Genomic DNA, 21176 nt, shown 5'->3' with positions numbered 1-21176 from the left:
TTTTGAAAAGGCAAATGAATAATGAAATTAAATATTTGTAGGGTAAGCCCTACAAATATGTGAAAGCCCATTTCTGCCACCCTGAAAAAGAAAAAAAAGAACAGATTCTCTAAATCCTAACTATGAGGTAATATCTCAAAACTGTGACTCCTCATTATCATGAGATACTAGCTCAGAAATTTGATTTAACATCTCATTGTTATGAGTTTGTGTGTCTCGTTTGTCTCCATGTGGTCCTGTCATGGACCTGTCCAGGAGACAGGCACCCCACAACCCTGCGTGGGAAAGCGCCTCAATAAAACGGATGGATTATTACGAGATTTCATCTCAAATTATCTCATAATTATGAGATAGCATCACTTAGCAACTCATAATTATAACATACTAGCTCAAAATTATGACTTAGCATCCCATTATTGATATGCTAAGTCATAGTTTTGAAAAGTTAAGTCATATTTCTGCAATGCTAAGTCATAATTGTCAGATACTACGTCATATTTATAAAAGGCTAAGCCATATTTATATAAAATGTTAGTCAACGTTTTAAGATACTGTCATAATTACGACAAGTTAGGTCATAAATTTGAGACACTAAGTCATAATTATCTAATTTTAAGGAGTTTTTTTGGGACGCCTAGTCAGAATAATGAGATGCTAGGTTGTAATTTTGAGGTAGTATTTTGGGATGATGAGGCGCTGAGTCAAAATTACGAAACAGTATTTCAAAAGTTATGACTTAAATTATCATTTCTTTTATTCACATTGGCGGAAACGGACGTCTATACCAATTTAGACTTCGATTTTCACAAGTTTCTGAATAAATATTTTGAGTTGCTCTCCAGTCAGTCTCCGAGGAGGAGGAGGAGAAGGGGGAGGAAGAGGAAGAGGAGGAGGAGGAGGAGAAGAAGTCAGGAGGGGGGAGGGGTCAGGAGCTCGTGCGTCGCTCTCACGTTAGTCGTGCTCTTCCGGTCAAGCTAGCAGGCTACTGGTAGCAACTGGAGAGCAGCCTTGTCAAAATTTGCTGCCTTACAGCACACCTAACATTTATTTATGTAGGCAGGCTGCCGCGAGGACTGCGCGCCCCTGCTCCCTCGGAGGTGGGCTCTTTGCACCGCGAAGCTGGGTAACTACTGAGATGCTTTCAGCGGCTTTCTCGACTCGGAAGCGGGGGTTGTTTTGGTGATGTAGCTCCGTTAGTTAGCCGCTCGGTCGGAGCCAGCTTGGAGGAGTTCGTCCGAGATGCTAGCTCGCCTCGGTGCGAGTGTTTTCAGTCAGAGACCCCGTCGTTTAACACAGCCGCCTCGAGGTGAAACAACTTGGCGTTTCCCTCCCTGTGCCGGCGCTGTGTGCGAATCGGCCGAGCTGTTTGGGAAAAGCCGACGCTGAGCACCAAAGTCAAGGAGGCATTTTCTCGAATCACAACAAAAGGATTTTTGACACCAAGCTGGCAGCTACCTCTGTTGAGCTAACGTTAGCTTACCGAGCTAAGGCATTACTTTCCAATAAACTCACTTCAGCTCACTGGCGCGTTGGATGTAGTTTTTTATTTGTTTATTTATTTTAGCTTGTGTTTCCATCAAAGTCTCTTTAGGTATTTTCCGAACTAACGCCGGCAAATCTAATAATGTGGTTCGAGCTCAGCAGGCCCCTCCTCCTGGTAGCTAGCAGCTGGCCTTCCCAAGTTACAAAATGTTTCCCTTGTTTACACTCATTTGGCAGCACTTACTGGGTTACTCGTCGTGCTCATTCACACCTCATGGTGCAACAGGAAAGCGCGCATCCTGTGTGTTATTTCTGTAAAATGTGCAAACGGGCTGGGATAGATGTGAAGTTCCTAACCAACATTAAGTGGTCATTCCTGCTGGTCTGTGGTTTAACTCTGTGCTGCCTTCAAAAACAGCTAAAAGGTGTCATTTTTTTAATAGTAGCTCAGTTGTGTGAGTGAATACACTCTTTAACAGTTCTGACTGTGCCTAATATAAGGGTCACAGTGTGGTTTGTTTGTTTTTAATTTGTTGTAAAACAGAAACAGTGTGCTGTTTACCTTTTATTCTTGTGCTGGAATGTTGTTAGTAAGAAATATCTTTTTGATTCGTAACTCGTGTTAAGTGAGAACTGTTTATTTCTTCATTTATAGTGCTCTGGCATTTATTTAGCTGTGATCACAGGTTGTAGGCCTTCTTGGTTTTGTGCCATTTTGGTTTGTCTCTATTTGAAAAGTGCTACCATTGATTTTACAAAATGTTTGTCCACTGTTCAGGATGATTATGTGTACCATCACACCTCTTTGTCCTATTGTATTTATTTGTAAATATGTCTTGTTTTTCTTTAATGTTGTGACTTGTGTGACTTTCCTCCAAGGTGTCCACCTGTGTCCTCTGAGTGTCCACCACTAGCACTGGCTTCCACCCTGTGACAGATTTGTCACCGGAGGGCTCTTAGAGCAAGAGCCCCACGCAGTAGCTCCAGATCCCCCCTTTTGCCTGTCCGTCTGTGGGGAAACTTGAGCCGAGTCCTCTGGGGGCTCCCGGCTAGTCGAGATGTCGTCCATACTGCCGTTCACCCCTCCCGTGGTGAAGAGGCTTTTGAACTGGAAGAAGGCGACCAGTGGGCCGGGTGTGGCGGGCAGCGGCGATCAGAACGGGCAGGAGGAGAAGTGGTGCGAGAAGGCCGTGAAGAGCCTGGTGAAGAAGCTGAAGAAGACGGGCCAGCTCGATGAACTGGAGAAGGCCATCAATTCACAGAACTGCAACACGAAGTGTGTCACCATCCCCAGGTAAACCGCAGATCTCTGGCTTTTAGTTCAAATTTGTGTTTTGGGAAGTGTTTTTCTTGTACTCGTGTAGCTGAGACCTCTGTCAGATATGAACATTTTGGCTTTTTATGGATGCCAAGCTCACCTTTACTTTGTTTCCATAGTTTTCAAGCATAATTACTAAAGAAGTCAAAGTTTAGAAAGTCTGAAAAGCTTTCTCTAGATATGCAAAACAGTTGAGCATCACATGCTAATTGAGGATCAGCTGAAATGAGTTTATTTATAGTGACAATTAGACAGTCTGCAGACTTCTCGTAGCCCAGCGAAAAAGGTTTGTTTTTTTTTGAAGGTCAAGAGAACATGTTCTCTTTATCAGTCAGCCGGCCTTGATGAGCCAGACTCATGTTCAGTGGGAACGTTGTGTTAACAGATTATTTCCTCATTGATTTGCTGCCAGGTACTTTATCAGATGTTTATGTCTACAGATAAAAGATGGATTGTTATTGCCTAAAATGTCTTGTAGACCCCACTATTAGTGATGGCATGGCTGGTACAGTGTGTGTGTGCGTGCGTGTGTTTTCTCTTTTAAATTGACAAATAAAATGCATAAAATCATTCCAAACTCGCAAAATACTGCACGAGAACATAGCTACCAGTGATAATTGAACTGATACATTTAATCAGTGATTCCTAAACTTGCCACCTTTTTGAAATGTATTGAATTAAAATGTGACTGGGTTGTTTTGTAGTTGCTTTGCTTCCTGCATTAAAAACAGTTGTTAATTGAATTGAAGTTGCTATGGCTTTGGGGAAAAAAAATACAGTTTCTTACCCTGTCGCAAATGAGAGAATTGCACCTTTGAATGGCATTTGAAATCCCACTTTAATCATCCAGTCTAGTACATTGTGTTGTGTATTTTTAGCGTCGTCGTTTAGAATTTGTGATCGTCCTGTTATTCAGAAGCAACTACTCTCATTTGTCCCCCATTCCATTTTTCTTTCTTGTGAATGTGTCGAATGTCTGCAAATAGGTTTGTCCCCACGGTTGCCTCCTTTTTTAAAAAAATTTCTCCCGTTTTGGCGTTGTGTGTCCTCAATGTTTTGTTCGAATGTCTCTGGATAGGTTTTGTCATAAATGTAGCGAGAAGGATTTGCAGTTTGATACAACGCAACAGTGTTGAATGCTCCATGTTGTTTGTTTTGTTTTTTTCTTCCTCTTTTAATTTGGTCCCAAAAGCTTCTCTTACTTGAAGTTTCCTGTCTTTCATCTCCACAGCTGAATTTGATGTCCTCAGTTTTGCCACACGAATCCATTAAAAGAGGCCTTTTAATGTTCACACACCCATACTGATATTTCGGAATGAGCCATAACTCGTGTTTATCATTTGTTGTTTTTTTTTGTTTGTGTTTTGTTGTTTTCTCTGTGCACAGCAATTGCTCTGAAATATGGGGACTGAGTACACCAAATACGATAGAACAGTGGGATACATCAGGCCTATACAGCTACCCTGACCAAACCAGGTGACTATCCTTAACTATTATAAAGTGTTGCTTACAACTTTGATGTGGGAGAGCTGTCATTAGATTGTTGGAGGTGGCAAATGTAGACATGTTTGTTTTATCATGACTCAATCCATCTCTATTACCTTCTCTACTTGGCCATGTTATGTATCGTGACCCGCTCCCTCCCTCCCTCCCTCCCTCCCTCCCTCCTGCGCTCTTTCTTTTGTTGTTTGTCTCCCACCCGTCTTACCATCGTCTCCTCTTTGCTGTTCAATCAGATCACTTGATGGCCGCTTGCAAGTCTCCCACAGGAAGGGTCTTCCCCATGTTATCTACTGCCGCTTGTGGCGATGGCCGGACCTTCACAGCCACCACGAGCTCCGCGCCATCGAAGCCTGCGAGTATGCCTTCCACCTCAAGAAGGATGAGGTCTGCATCAACCCCTACCACTACCAGAGGGTGGAGACTCCAGGTGAGAAGGATCTGACCAGGGGGTGTTTGTACTGATGTTTTAAAATGCATGTTTAAGTGCTAACTGTATGATTAGTTAAACCTGTGATGATTTGCTCATTTTCCACATTTTAAACTTGTCAGCATTTTGTTTCCCCTCTGTACTTGCCGTCTTATTTCTTCATCAACCGTTTTAAATAGACAATGTACAAAAAAAGCCAAATGACCTCATGTTGCAGGTGTTTAAACGTGGCACATTAGAGTATTTGTAATATAAATTTTAAAACTAAAATGTCTTTAAGGATGCATCACTCACCACCAAAATGCATCAAACTTGTTTTTGAATAAACCTGAATTAGGTTGAGAAGTTCTGCTTTATTACTTGCACATTTTTCATTAATTTTCTTTTGATTGTTCTAATAAACGTTAGCACATTAAGCATAAGGATAAGAACGCAACACAAAATTTTAAAAGCAAAATAATGTGATTTTATGGCATGAGAAAGTGTAATGATAATCTTTAGTATTTCAGTTTATGCAATTTATCAGCCCTATAAGGTGCTAGAAAATCCTAAATTTTAACTTTGGGAAACGTTTAAACAAACATTTAATGTTTTTTTTTTTTGAGTTTCATATAATCTTTGCTTTTATTTTTTAATTAAAAAAAGCAAAAAAGTAAGTTATTAGTCCAGTGATTTTCAGCTGTTCTCCCCTTCTTTCACAAACAGAAAAGCTGCACCCCATCTCCCCAACAACAAAGAATAATTTGCTAATTTGTTGTTCATTTATCGTAATGGACTATATTTCACATTCTTTCTTTCTATTACATTTAAAGCCCACCATTTGAATACCTCTGCTTAGGGATGAGATGTCAGGATGTTGTTGCAGCTGGTTTCAGCCTTTTGTTGTTATTGTGACAAAGAGCTGGCAGAGACCTAAACCTAGGTTGGGAATTAAATAATTAGTAAGTTGGGAAATATTCCTTTTAAATTCAGCTGTTTTTGCCTGAACTTTGTTGTCCTCTTAGCTGTAACATATCTGATGTGAATAAATAGGTGCACATGTGACATAAACATTAGGATCTTTTTGTTTTTTTGGTGATTTGATTGATGAAGAACTTTGAGCATGTGCAGCGCCATATTCAGATCATCTTTGGAGGAGGTTAAGATGATCTGGGTTGGGGATTATTAACGACTTGTCTTTTTCAAACCATTAAATAGTTTACCGGGACTTTTCTTAATGTTTTCACAGCTTTTTTTTTTTTTCTCCTGCTGAAATCAAAAGCACTTGATCATTTCCCAAATGACAAATCATACATCATGTAAAACTGATGAACTGTAAGAAGTTTTAAAACTGATAGGACTTCTCTCTTCTGACACCTCTCTCCCCTACTGTAGTGCTGCCTCCTGTTCTTGTGCCAAGACACTCAGAAATCCTCCCAGAGCTGCCACCTCTGGATGACTACACTCATTCCATACCTGAGAACACGAACTTCCCCGCAGGAATCGAACCTCCAAACAACTATATACCAGGTAGGAGCGGCCGCACTCGATTCTAGTTGTACTCATGTGCAAACTGGAATCTTCTCATTCAATTTTTCTCATTTCTGCACACTGCTTTTTATATTCTCTACTGTTGTGGTTTTAATAAGACTATTGTAACAACATATCGGCTTACTTTTTTCTTCTTTTTTTTAAATCCCTGGCACTGTTTCAACAGAGACGCCTCCACCGGGCTACATCAGTGAGGATGGAGAGGCCAGTGATCAACAGATGAATCAAAGTATGGACACAGGTACCAAGATCTTTATCTTTTGTCTCTGTCTGACTCTTCCTGCTACACATTTTGTTTCTTTATTTAAAAGAATTAGAAGCTCAATCTGATGTTTCTGAGAGTTATTTAGTTTGTACTGAAGCAGTGATTCTTGTGTTACATTAAGTTTTTATGTCATATCCATTTAGTTTCAGAAAGATGGCCTAATAGTTTTAATACATTAATTAGTTTATAGGTGCTGGTTTGTTGAACTACAAAATGCTTATAATCTGACCGTCGAATTGTAAGTATGGTGTTATTTAAATGCGTTTAACTTTTGGTGCTAAGGCTTATTTTGCAAATTTACCAATGGTATTTTAGGTAGAACTGCTAAAATAAAGACTAAAGGGCAGAGATTATATTAATTCTGTTTAGTGAGAGTTTGTTTACTAAAACAAGGCTGTATAGGATACCCGATTCAGTGCTATTTTTGAAAGCAAACAGATTAGTTTGAGTATCATTTTGGTTTTATTATGCAAGACTATCAGGTTCATCATAAGACTTGAACATTTACTTGTGTTAAACTGCTGTAAACTGTCCACATTTGATTTTGTTTTTGTTGGGGTTTTTTTTGTCAGGTTCTCCAGCAGAACTCTCTCCCAGCACTCTGTCTCCTGTCAATCATAGCATGGGTAAGTGTTCAAGTACAAAACAAAGTCAGCATTGTTACAAAAAACACCACACACACACACACAAAAAAAAAAAGTAGAGCAGTTGTAAGTTCTTGTAGTGGGATAGGATAAACCTCACGGATGTGATCTCGTACTGCAGACCTGCAGCCAGTGACGTACTCCGAGCCAGCCTTCTGGTGCTCCATAGCGTACTACGAGCTCAACCAGCGCGTTGGGGAGACGTTCCACGCATCTCAGCCCTCGCTAACAGTGGATGGATTCACAGATCCGTCAAACTCTGAGCGGTTTTGCCTTGGCCTGCTGTCAAATGTTAACAGAAACGCCACCGTGGAGATGACTCGAAGGCACATAGGTATGGCCTGCTGGTCGCTGCACTTCAATCAGATGTCTGTTTAAAAGAAAATGCAAAGTTGCAATTTGTTTTAGTGTAAAAGCTGTATTTTTTATTTTTGAGGACATTCTCGTATTTCTGAACTGAACAAATGGATTGTGCTTGTCTGACAGGAAGGGGAGTCAGACTTTACTATATCGGAGGGGAGGTGTTTGCTGAGTGCTTGAGTGATAGCGCTATCTTTGTCCAGAGTCCAAACTGCAACCAGCGGTATGGCTGGCATCCAGCAACAGTGTGTAAAATTCCTCCAGGTAAGAGGCTGAAAACGCTATCAAAGTTAAAGAAAGTTACTGACGGAGTAGGTGAACTCAGATTCTTGCACTAGGTTGTAGCTTTCACATGAGTCTCAAACCACATCACAGAGCATTGTGTCAAAATACAGAGATACAAAAGACTGAACAGCCACCCACAAGACCCGTCTGCAGTTGTTAACTGAGGAATCACTCGTCAAACCCGCACTTCTGTTCGTCTTGTTTTCTTTCAGGTTGTAATCTAAAAATCTTCAACAATCAAGAATTCGCTGCCCTGCTGGCTCAATCAGTCAACCAGGGCTTTGAGGCTGTCTACCAGCTCACCAGGATGTGCACCATCCGCATGAGCTTCGTCAAAGGCTGGGGAGCCGAGTATAGGTGAGAACTGACTCGGATAGTTTATTTTTTTTTTTTAAACTACATATTGTAAAGCTCTAAAGTCATGTACATAAAACAGGGCTGGGCAACTGGATGAATACATCAAGCACCTAGTGTTTGGTGATTTTTCCACTTTAGTTTAGCTTGGTTAATTTTCCCCATTCAAGAGTTTTTGTCTGTCAATAACCATACAATTCAAATTAATTAATTAGTAATTCATTCTGGACGGGCCATAATGCGCCCTGATTGCGTGTAATCCACCTCATCCATTTTCAACACGTAAAGCCTCAAACTTTCTGTCAGGTGTTGGTCCAGCTGTAGGACACATCTGTACTGTAAAAAATCTGTATTTTAGAAGAAATACTAAAAAATGTCACATCCATGGCAAGTTGAGCTTCTTAAATGAACTGACAATGATTGTTTGTGGTGACCCAGTCTGGACTCTGAGATGTACCTTTTTTTTGTCCAAGTTGTCTTGCTGCTCAGCGGTGCATCGAGGCTGTGGGAGCATCAGTAAAATAAGTTTTGTCTCAACACATTTTTCCTGTAGGTTTCAGAAATATTGTGTGCTTTAACAATAAGGAGATGGTTTTAGAAGATAACCACCTGTCCCTTCTCAGCATGTCAGAGCTGCCCAGAGCTTTCCTGTCAGACAATTTGAGTAACTCCTTGTTTTAAAAACCAAATTTATCCCCAATCGGGGACTTTGTGGTCTTTTTTTGGTCACTTTCAGAGTATGAAGAACGAGGATTGCCCAGTCCACCCATCCACAAAAAAAAAAGAAAAATTCGACACACCTGTGTGAATCAGGTTGATGGACTGACGGTTTTGAATTCACTGTCCAACCCTAACTGAAAGCCAGCTCAGTAAGATCTGTTGGCTGAAAGTGGGAGATTTAGTTCAACACTTTTTTTTATAATTAGTTTTCAAAAAGACGTAAAAAACACTTCATCATCTCTCACTTCATCCATAGAACTGCATGTAAAGCCTGCCTAAATCACTGCTTCCTATCGTGGGGTCTGTCTTTACAACCAAGCAGGAAAATGTAAGGAATTCTGAGAATGTTTAGAAGTTTTGGATCGTCAGAAGACTCGCTGTTGCATCCTGATGGGCCAAACGTGCATTGGACGGGGTTTAGTGCTGTTTACCTGTAGGGAATTAGCCACCAGCACCTTTTGTAATTTTAACCCAAAAGCCTTTATCCTGTTGCCACAAACATCACGTCCCTGAAAGACCAAGGTGAGTGTTTTGGAAACGGTGTCTACTAAATGTTCAGTGTCCTCAAAAACAGTGAAAGGATTCTCCTCGTGTCCAAGGGGTTGAAAAGGAGGGCGGGGACTGCAGCGAAAATCAGGAGTTCACATAAAAAAACAATCTGATAACCAGTGCTGGAAATTGCACGCTGGCTCAGCTCCAACTTGACATCCATGTCTTCTCATTCCAGGCGACAAACCGTCACAAGCACTCCATGCTGGATCGAGCTGCATCTGAACGGCCCCTTGCAGTGGCTGGACAAAGTTCTGACCCAGATGGGTTCCCCGTCTGCACGCTGCTCCAGTATGTCCTAAACAGCAAAACGAATGCGCCCCCCCTCCAAAAAACAAAAAAAAGTAGTCTATTACAAAATCGATTACTCCCTGAACTTGAGCTTTTTTGTGGGAAGAAAAAAAAATGGAAGGAAAAAATCCCTAAATCTGGATTTTGTAACATACTTCACAGTATTTGTGGCCCAGTTTCAACACCCCACCCCCAAACACACACACACACACATACACACAGCTCTGCTCATACATGGACACAAAGATTTTATCAATAAGAGAGAAAAATAAAAATTGGCACTTTGTTACCCACCAAGTCATGCACCTTGTTAAATTGCTTTGCCCCAAATCTTTAATATTAGATCTATTTGTGGTACAAATAAAATGTATATTGGTTTTAGTCTGAGAAGTACGGGAGATACCAAAAATATCTGAATAGTTTCTCAGTGTTGAGGACTGCTTATATAAAGAACACGAGCCTGAATGCTAAAAAGATTTTTTCTCGGCCCAACACATCCATTGTTCTGATGTTTTTACGTTTACTGTTCACTGAGAAACTCTGCCCCATCTTCTGTAAATGGCAGGTAGCTTGGTGAAGAATGATGGCCTTGGTGAGTGATTTTCCTCTGAAGGAAATACCGTTGAATTGACAATGCCCCCCTTTATTCTTCTTTCTTTCTTGTGTTGTTCCAAGACCTACTTCCATACAGACGTATAGGAATATCAGCAAAATATAGATATATCTCCACAACTCTAAACAAACTGCATCATCAGTCTTACTGTAGTTTTTCTTTTTTCTTTTTTTTTTCGGTCTTTTTGTGGCCCTCCTTGTTTTTTCGAGTTGAGCTGCACCCTTACAGAACGTCCTGATGATGAAGATATTAGCCAGGCTCTTCGTGGCATGCTGGACAGGGACCAGACTATATCACAGGTTTTTTTGTTGGTTTTGTTTTTTTTTTTTTTTTTTTTTTTTTTTTGGACAAAACACTGGGAGTCCTCGGGCTCTCCAAGGTGAAGCATTTAATGTCTCACCAGGAGAATTTAAGGTGTTAAAGAATTCGTTCTGTTCTTAGCCTTTATCCCCATTGTTTCGCTGCATTTGTTTTGTATTCATGTGTATTTTTATATATAAGTATACATAAAGGTTTCTGTCATCCACTCTTTTTTTTTTTTTTATTAAAATATTTTCAAGACCACAGTTATGTCTAAAAATTACAGGGAGCTCATTCCTCTATAAATATATATATATTTTTTTTTTCTCCAAAATTTCTAATAAGGTATTGTTCTCTGACTTAGAATAACCACTGCCCCACATCATTTGTAGCTTAGTCTTTGTTTCGTTCCAAAGAAATATGGTGCATTTTAAAAGTTCACAAAACAACAAATATATGATTATTTTTTATTTTAGAGTAGTAAATTCTGTTTATGTTCCTTTTTTTTTTCTTTTTTGCGTTTCCTGGCCAAGCACACGTGACCTCTCCCTAGTACGTGCTCGGTCAAGCAGGTTTGAACTGCGCAAAAATTGGCTTTGCAAATGTTCCAGCAAAACATGAGTGAATGTGCCTGCACACTAAGATATTCTGTGTTAATGTGTGTATCGTGTTCGTTCAGTCTATAAAGTACGGGATGTACAACAAGACTTACTACCTTAAACTCATTACTTGGCTGTTGCAAGTTTCACATGTCGTCAGTCCCACCCCTCGATGTAAATGTGTTTACCATGTGGCACTAGAGGTTGTACTTGGAGTGCATCTAGTGGCGTTTGGATTTTGGGGAACTGAACCATGTGTTTGGGTCCAATGTTACATTGTTTTTATCTTTGGCCTACAACATATGAATGTGAAAGAGAAGAAAAGAAAAAAAAATATATTACACTGACGTGGACCAGATGTGCATATGCATAACAGTAGTACATTATGTGTGTATTTAACAGTAATCTTTGTTTTTTTTTTGTTTATTTTGTTTGTTTTTTGTTTTTTTGTTTTTTTTTGCAAAGCAGTCAGTACAGTAGATGTTGCAATTGTTTTACCAATAGAGGGCGGTATTGATAGAGCATTTCTTTTTCTTTTTTTTCTGACCATAAGCTTCTCAGGCGTGTGGCATATTATGCAGACTTCATAAAACACTAATAAAGATTTTTATTCTCATGAACCCGTTTTGTGTTTATTGCTGCAAAACTGAGACCTGTTTGATCAAACTACAGCTTACAAGATAACTCTGACCCCACTTTGGTCGCTCCCTGTCAGCTTTAAAGGAGCGTTTATCAGATGTTTAGGAATGGGCATTAATGATAGGATTATTCTGTATTAATGTAGAGATCAGTGGCTACTTCAACACTTTTATCATGCCAGGGTTCCTGCACGGTCTTAAAACGGATGGAAAGGTATGGAATATTGTTTTAGTATTTTCCAGGTCTAAATAAGTATGGAGGTGGGGAGGAGAAAACTGGAAAAAAAAAAAAAAAATTTCCAGACTTTATTCCCCATTTTATTTTTCTAAAAGGTAAAAATCTAGAAAATGCTTAAGCAGCAAGCAAAAAGATTATTTTTGATGTTAGTTGCATGCAAAAGATAGACATTGCCATCATAATGTTCACTTTTTCTCTATTTACCGCATCATGGTACAAATTTAAAGCTTTAGCCATTTAGTGTCTCGGTCTTTGATTGAGAACCCATATTTGTATACATATATCTTAACAGATTTCATAAGTGATCAGACTGGATACTCTCATTTATTGATGTTTCATTCCAGATCTCCCCCATACACTGGGATGTCTTTGTGTATACCAGGTTTTCTTATCGTATCACTGCTCTTATATGCTTTTATAACTGCAGACCATAAACCATTTTTACTCACACAGTACGTAACTGTTCAGTCACAAAGTAGCCCAGCCCTAAACACACACAGCTTTTTCTGGTTTACCATAAATTTTACACAGCTTTTCCAAACTAACATCGTTAGTGTGAAGTGTTGAAGACTTGAACCCTGACATTAAAACCATGAACTAATTAAGAAAACAACATACTTCATTTTTAAAGGGCTGTTCCTTTGTGTCCATCTTTAGTGTTAAAGTTTGGGGTTTTATTAAATAGAAGAAAAAGCCCACCACTGTACTAACATTTACAGTAGATATATGTAAGCTCCAATGCCAACAGTGACTCTAAAATGAACTTAAAAATGGGACATTTCAGGTATGGAAAATGTGTAGGAATCATGTCATGTGAAACTTTATAAAAATGCTTTTTTTTTTTGCATTTTGGTGTCCAATAGTTAAATGTGAAAGTTACTTGACAGATAAAGATTTTGCACAAAATGTATATAATTTTTATGAAATTGTCCTTACAGCGATCTAAGAGGAACATAAATACATTATATTGCCTCAATGAATGCATACTATAAATCTTAAAGGTGATCAGATGAAAACATTTGCATAAGTTGTTTTTTTTATGATTGAACACGATTCCTTTTTCTTTAAATACCGGGGAAGAATAAAATACTGATTTCAATATGGTGTTATACCAAATAAAAACTTAGTTTTTCTTTACAATTGTTTACTACAGTACTCATCACTGAACAGCATACTAGAATAGAACCTCGATTAGCGCAAACGCGACTTGAACACTTTTATCCTTCCTCGGCTGCCGTACACTACGTCATACATAAATAGCTTCAGCTAAGCTACAGTTAGCTCTTGAGAACCACCATGGCATTCACGTTGTATTCTTTAATTCAAGCTGCCATCCTGTGCATTAACGCTGTGGCTGTATTACACGAGGAAAGATTTCTCAGTAAAAGTATGTAGCTGTCTCTACTAGCCTTGGAGTTTTTTTGTTTTTACCCACTTAACTCGTTTGAAGTGAACATTTAAGCTAGCTGGTGCTAACTTGCTCGTGAACCGTTTAGGATTTGTATGTATTTTAATGTTATTTGAAGTTGGTGTACTCGGGTTACAGGAGGTTCTGTAACGTTTATGTTTATTTAGCATTGCAACAGCGTTACATTTATACCATTAAACCTCCCAGGTGATGGATATTTATTTAGCGAAGATAATCATACAGGCATTATTAGTTCTGTTTGTCTGTGTTTAGTTGGCTGGGGAGTGGACCAAAGTGTTGGAGGATTTGGAGATGAACCAGGCATCAAAGTGCAGCTGATGAACCTGATCCGGTCTGTGAGGACAGTAATGAGAGGTGGATGTCTACTCAGACGAAAACACACAACTCACATGCATATTTTATGTCTTTGACAATAATTGTATTAACTGTTTCCCTGCAGTGCCACTGATAGGAGTGAACTCGGTCTGCATCGTGCTGCTGCTCCTGTTTGGATGAAGTGAAGTTGGGACAAAGCAGCCAGCTGCCAGGAGATGTCCAGCTGCTCAGGAAGACCTGTGTCAAGAAAAAGTTGCACAATTCTCCCGTCAGCCTCAACACGAATGTCTTTTTAAGAGTTAAAAACTGCTGAGCTGAATTTACTTTCAACTTTTTTCCCTCCCCAAGGAGATATTTTTAGCTCAACATGTTTTTACTAATACTTCTGCTAGTTTTTTGACTGGTAAAATGGTGATTTGTACTAGCAGATATTGTAAATAAATCATGAAAGTAATGTTTCTTTTTGTCAAAATGCTTAATAATAAAGAGTTTTCAAGGCTGTTTTGCATGGTTTTGTGAAAAACATTGACAGAGCCATGAAATTCTGCTGCATATGATTGAAAGTGGTTGTGATCGTGTCAGTAATGAACAGAATCATTAAGAAGTCAAGTTTAGGTATGTTTTCACACCAAGGATTGTTCTACATTTCAGTGTGCAGGTAATTAAATCATTACAGAGTAACACATGATATTTCTGCTTCTTACTAGAACACTTATAAAACTGCTGTAAGTTCCCAGAATATCGTTCTTATTGTTAACATACAGTAACTAGCAATTTTCCACAAAAACGTCTATTTTTTTTTACACAATTTATGCAGACAATTTTAAGAAGCACAAATCCCAGATTGTATTACAAAATGACAAACTGTTCATATGAGTTTTATATTCACGGGTTATACATCCAGATGGACGGATGGACTTTACTTTTCCCAGCAGCAGCAGCAAGTGGACCAAAAATCACAATAACATAGTGAAAAGGATGCAAATAAGAAAAATGTAAAAAGAATTTTACAAAAACAATCAAATCTGTGCAAAATAAGAACCAAACTGTGCAAACTGTTCTTCCAGGCTGTCTGATGGGCACTTTTCCGAGCCACACAAATGTAGTTTCTAAACATACCCGACCTTTAGTGTCAGGAGGAAGTTCATCAGAAATAATTATACGACATGGCTGGACTGTTGAGTTTTAAAAGTGTTGAAATAGATATATTTGATACTGAACTTGCATATATCTGAGATAGAACTTGCAGTCTTTCCTGTCGAGTCTGACAGTTTTAGTTCCTCCGAGCAAGGGGCGGAGTCAAACTGAAACAGCATGTTTCTCCCAGGTCGCTTGTCGTACAACTTTTAGCGTCCAACACTGTTCTGTCGGGTTCTGTGTCGTCGCATGAACAAGCAGAACCTCCTGAGTCTCTGGTGACAGGCACTTGGTCAGGTAGTGGGCAACTGGGGCCTTCCAGTGGTCTTGTAGACCCACCACCATTAATACAAGAGCCTCAGTAGCAACATCCTGCTTTTTCAAACCATCCCCGACATCCACAAATCCAGACTTCTTCTGGGTATGGGAGTTGTACTGGACATGTTTTTTTAATAACCATGGCATCCAACACGAGGCACACACAACCATATTCAGCTGAGTCTTCCTCTTGCCTTCCCTTCTACATGTCCAGCATCTCCACGTTAAGGCCAGGCTTGGCGTCCCCAAAGTTCATCCGCCTTGGTAAGAAAGAAAAACAGCCATTTAATATGGGTGCCCTAATCAAGGTTTTTGTTTTGTCTGATCATTAATCACAGGAAGCAGTATTGGCAGATCTTAATACTGATAGATGTAGGCATGTCCGCCTTTTACGCCGTTTGTCAAAACAGGATAAAACAATATGCACACCTAACATGGAAAAAAGGTTTCAGATAACACAAGCAATACCTTTGCAATGTATGTGGACGTGGGAGGTTGATACTAAGAGTCTCTCTCAGACAGCTGTACGCCTTCAGGCCATGTAAGTGGAGTCTTTGGTGTATTGACAGGAGGCGTATTGGACGATCTGAAATTCAATTAGCACTAGGAAGTCTTAATAAAGAAGGGAAGGTATTATACACTTAAGTTCAAATTTTGTCTCCCTTTGTGTTTTAATTTTACCTGAGTATATATCGAGCTGCTCTTTCAACTCTTCATTGATGAGGTTCTTCGCCCTGAGATCCTCCAGAAGACCACTTACAGCGTTCTTCGCCCTCCTCTCTCGGTCCTTGGCGTTCCTCCTCTCTCTTTCCAGGCTCTCCACCCGAGCCAAGGCTTCCCTGAGTCTGGCCCTCAGATCTTCATTGGATGAAGGCAGAGCATAGGAGTGGTCCTGGAAAAAAGACAGACAAATATGATATAAATTATGTGTATATTACATCACTCAGTCAAAGTCCATCATATCTTTACTAATGCGTGTTGTCAACTGTCCCACACTTTTACACATTCTTAATCTTATCACTGCTCAATTGTACCACCAAAACTGTGTGTGTGTAGGATGCAGATTCAATACTGAAATGTTTCAGTGTATGTGCGTATGTATACGTGAGTCTGTCTCAAACAGTGACAGAGAGTGGGAGGCGTTGTAAGGGGGTGGTGGGGGTGAAAAGATGTTCAAATACAACCAGGGTCATAATGCTCACAGCTGTTTGAGGCGTAGCTAGTACTTATTACTCACAACATTAGGCACAGGCTGGGGCTCGGCCTCTTGGACAAGCTGGGGACAGTCCAGTGACAGGGTCTCCTGTGCCCTCTTTGAGGTCTGAGACGTCCTGGTGGCCACAGGCTAAAGCGAGGGATAAAACATGGAAATTATCTCAGTGTAATACAAAAATCAATCTCTGATTCCTTCACATTCAGAAAGGAAAAACAACATTTTTCATATAATGTGGCATTGAATTATAGCATCCTTACAGTGTAGTGCTACACATACCCTGTGGAGATGAGCTGGGAGACAGAAGACTGAAGGAACAGCTCCAGCTCTGATCCTGACTGTCTGACCTGTCCTATCAAAGGTCTCTGGTCTGAAATGCTCACTGCACAGCATGGATGATGGACCAGCAGAAAACCCTTCCCTTCCGACAGCCGTTTCCCATTGTTTTCTCAGCTCTTTATCTTTGGGAAACCTACACAGTATGAAGAAAAGTTTGCTCAGCAGCTAACAACAATCAGAGTAGTTACTTCGGGCCGATTTAGTTAAATAGGACAGACTTCTTGCTAGTTTGGAGGCGGGAATTCACAGTCACTCAATTCTGTTCGTGTAATGACGTTATAATCGTCAAATACAATCACAAGTATTTATTTTCATTCTTACCTGTGAAAGGTAATGCCATTAGATCTGGTTTGTGCTGTAAATCGGTTGGTACAATTCCGCGCAGCACATGAATGAGGCATCTTCTCTGAGCGCTCCACTTTGCCACATCCAACATGGCGGCGACGTACGATTCAGCGCTCAATGGAGCCTATACGCGATGACGTATATTCTAAAATATACGTCATCGCGTAGACGCTCATTATACGTCATTACACACTCGTGTACAGTAGGTGGCGGTATGCCCCTGTCAGTTGCTTGCGGTCCGCCGTCAAAGTAGAAGAAGAAGAGCTACTTTCTCATGGGGAACGCACAGAGTTCTGTTGTAGCGGCGCTTTCTTTGTGTTCTTTCTACTTAGTTTACTCTTACATTTATCGTTCCCATCAGTTGTTGAAAACAAATGTTCTGAGCAGCGACAGACTCCCAAGTTTAGCGTACCTCTCCGTGAGATACCTGAGCAGAGCTGTGACGCGCAGGGCGGGCCACCTGTACACACCTGCAGCAGAAAAGCCTGTTGTTTACACGGCTTTAAACTGCAGGTGAGTGATTGTTTAAACAGCGAGAGAGAGACAGCAGTGCTGACGGCCCACAGCTCAGTCCGTGTGTCTGTGTTGCTTTTAAGGCTGGACGGCCCGGTGCTGAGGAGGTTCTGCAGCTCTGCGGGTTATGGCTGGGATTATCCAGACTGTGAGCACAGAGACGTCCCGCTGTGCTTCCCGGAGTCTCTCTGCTGCAGACTGATGCTCGTGTTATTAACTGATGGGAACTTCCAAATCAGCCCTGCAGGTAGGAGAGACCAGAGCCAATCAGATGTCTCACATCGCATCTAGCTTCATGCACCCAGTCTGTCTGTGGCTTTTAAGTGAGCCTCATTTTACAAAGACTGGAAAGAGCCACAAGTTGTAAGAATTCACTGAAAATCCAACATCAATCACTCGCATTATGCCATAAAGCAGGGGTGGGCAATCATGGTCCTCGAGGGCCACAATCCTGCATGTTTTACTTGTTTCTCTGCTCCAACACACCTGATTTGAATCAATGGGTGATTAACAGGCTTCTGCAGAACACGAAGAGGTGATTTAACCACTGAATCAGGTGTGTTGGAGCAGGGAAACAAGTAAAACATGCAGGATAGTCTCCCTCAAGAACTAGGGTTGGCCACCCCGCTATAAAGTTAGACCTAAAATAGACTGTCTTCACATACAATAAAGTGTTTCATTGTTGTATTTTAACAATAAAGTACAAGTAATGCAGTGATGGGTAAAGATCTTAAACAGTCCCTATTAAAAGTAAATATAATCACATCCAAATAAGAGTAAGCCTATAGGAGATGTAGTTTTTAAGCACGCAGGACCCCATTTTGAAAAAAAAGTGTAACAATTAACAGACTCACAAATACAATTTTCCATTTTAATAGTTGTATTTATTTATTGTTTTGGGGAATAACTACCTGAAGTCTGAGAACGTGGCTCTCGTTCACTAAGTTGGTTTCTGCTTTTAACGGCTCTGTTGGGTCAAGATCAGATGACTGATCTGTTTGGGGGTTTTTCCCTTCAGAAAGTCCCAAGATGCTTTCAGTTTTTGGGTCACTGTTCTTCCGTGAAGTGTTATTCTTCCATCAACTTTGCTGCTTTTAACTGAAAGGGAGCAGGCTGTTCTTTACACTGAAGAGTTAATCATCATCAAACACCTCGGTGCTATAGGAGGTCACACACTGGTTCCACGTGTTTGAATCGTGAATTGTTCTTATCATTCATATTTTCTTTTCTCATTGTTGTGGAGACATTGCTGGTGTCGTGGAGAGGTTTCTTATGCCTTTCTAAGGATCCTGCCTCCATTCATTGTTGTTGTTAATTACAAATGTTCACGATCATGTTGTGTTTTTGCACCCTGATTATGGCTGTTTCACTTGCTCTGAGAGTGTCATTGAGTACATTTTTTTTGGGGGGGACAACAACATTTCAGCAGCTTTCATTTGTCACACTTGGAATCTACTCCAGACATATATCAGGAGCTGCCTGCACATGTCTATAAAACCCACTTTAGATTCAATTATTCAAGTTGGTGAATTATTGAAGATCACAACCATGCATGTTGGGGTAAGTGGTAACATTAAATTGCAACCCCCTGTGACCCTGCATGAAAACACAGGTAAAGAAAATGAATACATTCAAGTTACATTGGTCCCTTGAAATAGATGGTTGTGATTTACAAACTCTTCCTCAAATCTTGAAGTGAAAAACCCTTGAACTGTCCTCAGTTTCTTTATAATTCAAACACAGACTCAGCTGTTTGGTGTTTGGGGTAAAACTTCCTGCTAAGCTCACCTGATGTTTTTCGGTGCTCCTGTTTTTTTTAGGTCTGGTCCGCGTGCGTCAGACGTTGAGAACTCTTCAGCCAATCGATGAGCTGAAGAAGGGCCCCTTCACGCTGCAGGTCCGAGTTCAGGGGTATGAGCAGACCGATGCAGGGGTGGAGGTGGACATCTGTCTGGCCGCTGTGTCCCGCTCTGGGTGCCCGGTGTGGGAGAGCATCCTGACACTGCTGTCCACAAACAGGCGCCACAAAGCCAGCACATGTTTACTGAAGAATGGGGACCAGGCGGAGCAGCGCGATGGTGATCTCTGCTCAGGAAGCTTGCTGCCTTACTGGAGATTTCTCTGAAACAACGGCATTTCTTTCTCTCAGCAGGCCGATCAGACGAGCTGGCGCCAGAAAACATGAAGCAGGTGGAACTCAAAGTTTCCAGGACCTCTGGCCTGCAGTGTGTGTGGCCTCTCACCGACTACTCCCCCCACCAGATCCTCGCTCAGCTGCCCAGGTTCTTCGGCTTCAGATCTCAGACAGCACCGGGTCTCTGGATTCTCTCTGTCTGCTTGGCTGAAATAGAAAAGCACAAAGGTAGGAAAAGTTAGTTTAATTAAAATAACAAGGAGCCAGTTGTATTTAAACCGCAGAGGGGGTTTCAGGAGTTCTCGTTAGACTTCCTGTGGTTCTGTTGTACCATCAGGTGTTGGAGTCATCACAGCTCCTGTCAGCATCACAGCCCAGTTTAAGGAGCCTCTGCTGCTGCCAGGAAAAGTACTGATCACCTTCTGGGAGGTGATCAAAAATATGGACCAGGCTTCCCCTAAAGAGCTGCGTTTCCACGTTCAGCAACCAGGACACAACTTCCCTCACATGCTGGGACGGATTTCTAGGTCTTAATTTATGGAAAAGCTTTATATTTCTGATTGTGTCTAAACAGAATAAAATGCTACCGTTTTGCTTTGTCTTTATTGTTCTGTTTCAATCTAAATACTGTAACTAAGTATATCAAATACAATCAGCAAAACACCAGTTAAGCATAGATACAGGGTTCCTACGCAGTTTTAAAAGCATGGAAACGTTTGAATAAGTATGGAGAACAAATAGTTTATTTTTCTGTTTCACCCTCTAAAAGATGCTGAAACAAGAAAAGTGTTTCATATTTATTTTAATAAAACATTGGTTAGTTTGTGGTTTATATGTATACGCAGCTACATAGTTTTATTCCTCCTTGGAAAATACTTTGGGAACCAAGCTAAGTTTAAACCTGGGCTGTATAAAAACACACCATCGGCCATATGTTACACAGAGTGTGTGAAACTTGTTAGACAGCCCAGCTGTCAGGCTGCTTTTTCTATTTTACTCTAAATCAGGACATAGTTTTCCAAAATGAACCTTATGTTCTGTTAAAGAAGACTTAAACCCTGTGACTAAAGGGAGAGTTAGAGCTTTTAAAGGAGAGTTTTGTGGAAAAAGTATGAACAGGTAATATCTTACCTGTTGTAGATACACTCCTGATCAAAATCTTAAGACCAGTTAAAAAACTGCAAGAATTTGCATTTTGCACTATTGGATCTTAAGAAGGTTCTAAGTAGAGCTTCACAATGTTAAAAGAAGAAATCAGCGTAAGAGACAAAAACTTTTGAGCGGGGAATTAATTGAAAACTGCATTTACACTCAAAC

The 21176-nt window shown here is 40.5% G+C and overlaps 4 protein-coding genes and 1 long non-coding RNA gene across 8 annotated transcripts; 3 read left to right on the top strand and 2 right to left on the bottom strand.

The window, feature by feature from the left end:
- The first annotated feature begins 974 nt into the window (after positions 1-974).
- LOC108235010 (mothers against decapentaplegic homolog 2) lies at positions 975-11860 on the top strand. 3 transcript variants are annotated; one of them, XM_037978355.1, is made up of 11 exons: positions 975-1097; positions 2362-2776; positions 4187-4276; positions 4537-4730; positions 6105-6239; positions 6427-6501; positions 7098-7151; positions 7291-7503; positions 7656-7793; positions 8027-8171; positions 9616-11860. In XM_037978355.1, exons 2-11 carry the CDS (start codon positions 2541-2543, stop codon positions 9737-9739), a joined length of 1404 nt encoding a protein of 467 aa, XP_037834283.1. In that variant the 5' UTR covers positions 975-1097; positions 2362-2540; the 3' UTR covers positions 9740-11860. The 3 variants fall into 3 exon arrangements, with proteins under 3 accessions (XP_037834283.1, XP_024861387.1, XP_017270195.1); XM_025005619.2 differs by having other exon boundaries at positions 975-1123; positions 6427-6489; XM_017414706.3 differs by having other exon boundaries at positions 975-1123.
- A 1485-nt stretch (positions 11861-13345) lies between these two features.
- On the top strand, positions 13346-14361 carry LOC108234962 (immediate early response 3-interacting protein 1). The gene is made up of 3 exons (XM_017414591.3): positions 13346-13503; positions 13798-13899; positions 13985-14361. The coding sequence occupies exons 1-3, from the start codon at positions 13413-13415 to the stop codon at positions 14038-14040; spliced, it is 249 nt and encodes an 82-aa protein (XP_017270080.1). The 5' UTR covers positions 13346-13412; the 3' UTR covers positions 14041-14361.
- Positions 14362-14722: 361 nt separating this feature from the next.
- LOC119617988 lies at positions 14723-15911 on the bottom strand. The gene is made up of 2 exons (XR_005234516.1): positions 15784-15911; positions 14723-15575 (listed from the first exon to the last, which is right to left on the bottom strand). It is a non-coding gene; the product is annotated as an uncharacterized LOC119617988 (long non-coding RNA).
- A 17-nt stretch (positions 15912-15928) lies between these two features.
- Positions 15929-17307, bottom strand: LOC108234938 (THAP domain-containing protein 6). Its single transcript, XM_017414561.3, has 4 exons — positions 17189-17307; positions 16808-17000; positions 16553-16660; positions 15929-16207 (listed from the first exon to the last, which is right to left on the bottom strand). Exons 1-4 carry the CDS (start codon positions 17266-17268, stop codon positions 15929-15931), a joined length of 660 nt encoding a protein of 219 aa, XP_017270050.1. The 5' UTR covers positions 17269-17307.
- Positions 17308-17440: 133 nt separating this feature from the next.
- si:ch211-12e13.1 lies at positions 17441-20460 on the top strand. 2 transcript variants are annotated; one of them, XM_017414587.3, is made up of 5 exons: positions 17441-17725; positions 17809-17972; positions 19546-19803; positions 19878-20087; positions 20197-20460. In XM_017414587.3, the coding sequence occupies exons 1-5, from the start codon at positions 17487-17489 to the stop codon at positions 20391-20393; spliced, it is 1068 nt and encodes a 355-aa protein (XP_017270076.1). In that variant the 5' UTR covers positions 17441-17486; the 3' UTR covers positions 20394-20460. The 2 variants fall into 2 exon arrangements, with proteins under 2 accessions (XP_017270076.1, XP_017270075.1); XM_017414586.3 differs by having other exon boundaries at positions 19875-20087.
- The last annotated feature ends 716 nt before the right edge of the window (positions 20461-21176 follow it).

The sequence above is a fragment of the Kryptolebias marmoratus genome, linkage group LG1, assembly GCF_001649575.2.
Source record: "Kryptolebias marmoratus isolate JLee-2015 linkage group LG1, ASM164957v2, whole genome shotgun sequence".
NCBI lineage: Eukaryota > Metazoa > Chordata > Actinopteri > Cyprinodontiformes > Rivulidae > Kryptolebias > Kryptolebias marmoratus.
This window is presented reverse-complemented; position numbering and strand designations above follow the sequence as displayed.

Coding starts and splice junctions, on each gene's coding strand:
- LOC108235010 (XM_037978355.1), top strand. CDS start 2,541: ATGTCGTCCATACTGCCGTTCACCCCTCCCGTGGTGAAGAGGCTTTTG. Junction 6,502..7,097: donor GAATCAAAGTATGGACACAG/GTACCAAGATCT, acceptor TTTTTTTGTCAG/GTTCTCCAGCAGAACTCTCT. Junction 8,172..9,615: donor GGCTGGGGAGCCGAGTATAG/GTGAGAACTGAC, acceptor TTCTCATTCCAG/GCGACAAACCGTCACAAGCA.
- LOC108234962 (XM_017414591.3), top strand. CDS start 13,413: ATGGCATTCACGTTGTATTCTTTAATTCAAGCTGCCATCCTGTGCATT. Junction 13,504..13,797: donor GGAAAGATTTCTCAGTAAAA/GTATGTAGCTGT, acceptor GTCTGTGTTTAG/TTGGCTGGGGAGTGGACCAA. Junction 13,900..13,984: donor TGTGAGGACAGTAATGAGAG/GTGGATGTCTAC, acceptor GTTTCCCTGCAG/TGCCACTGATAGGAGTGAAC.
- si:ch211-12e13.1 (XM_017414586.3), top strand. CDS start 17,487: ATGGGGAACGCACAGAGTTCTGTTGTAGCGGCGCTTTCTTTGTGTTCT. Junction 17,726..17,808: donor TACACGGCTTTAAACTGCAG/GTGAGTGATTGT, acceptor GTTGCTTTTAAG/GCTGGACGGCCCGGTGCTGA. Junction 20,088..20,196: donor TGAAATAGAAAAGCACAAAG/GTAGGAAAAGTT, acceptor TTGTACCATCAG/GTGTTGGAGTCATCACAGCT.
- LOC108234938 (XM_017414561.3), bottom strand. CDS start 17,268: ATGCCTCATTCATGTGCTGCGCGGAATTGTACCAACCGATTTACAGCA. Junction 17,001..17,188: donor AATGGCATTACCTTTCACAG/GTAAGAATGAAA, acceptor CATACTGTGTAG/GTTTCCCAAAGATAAAGAGC. Junction 16,661..16,807: donor TCCCAGCTCATCTCCACAGG/GTATGTGTAGCA, acceptor CCCTCGCTTTAG/CCTGTGGCCACCAGGACGTC.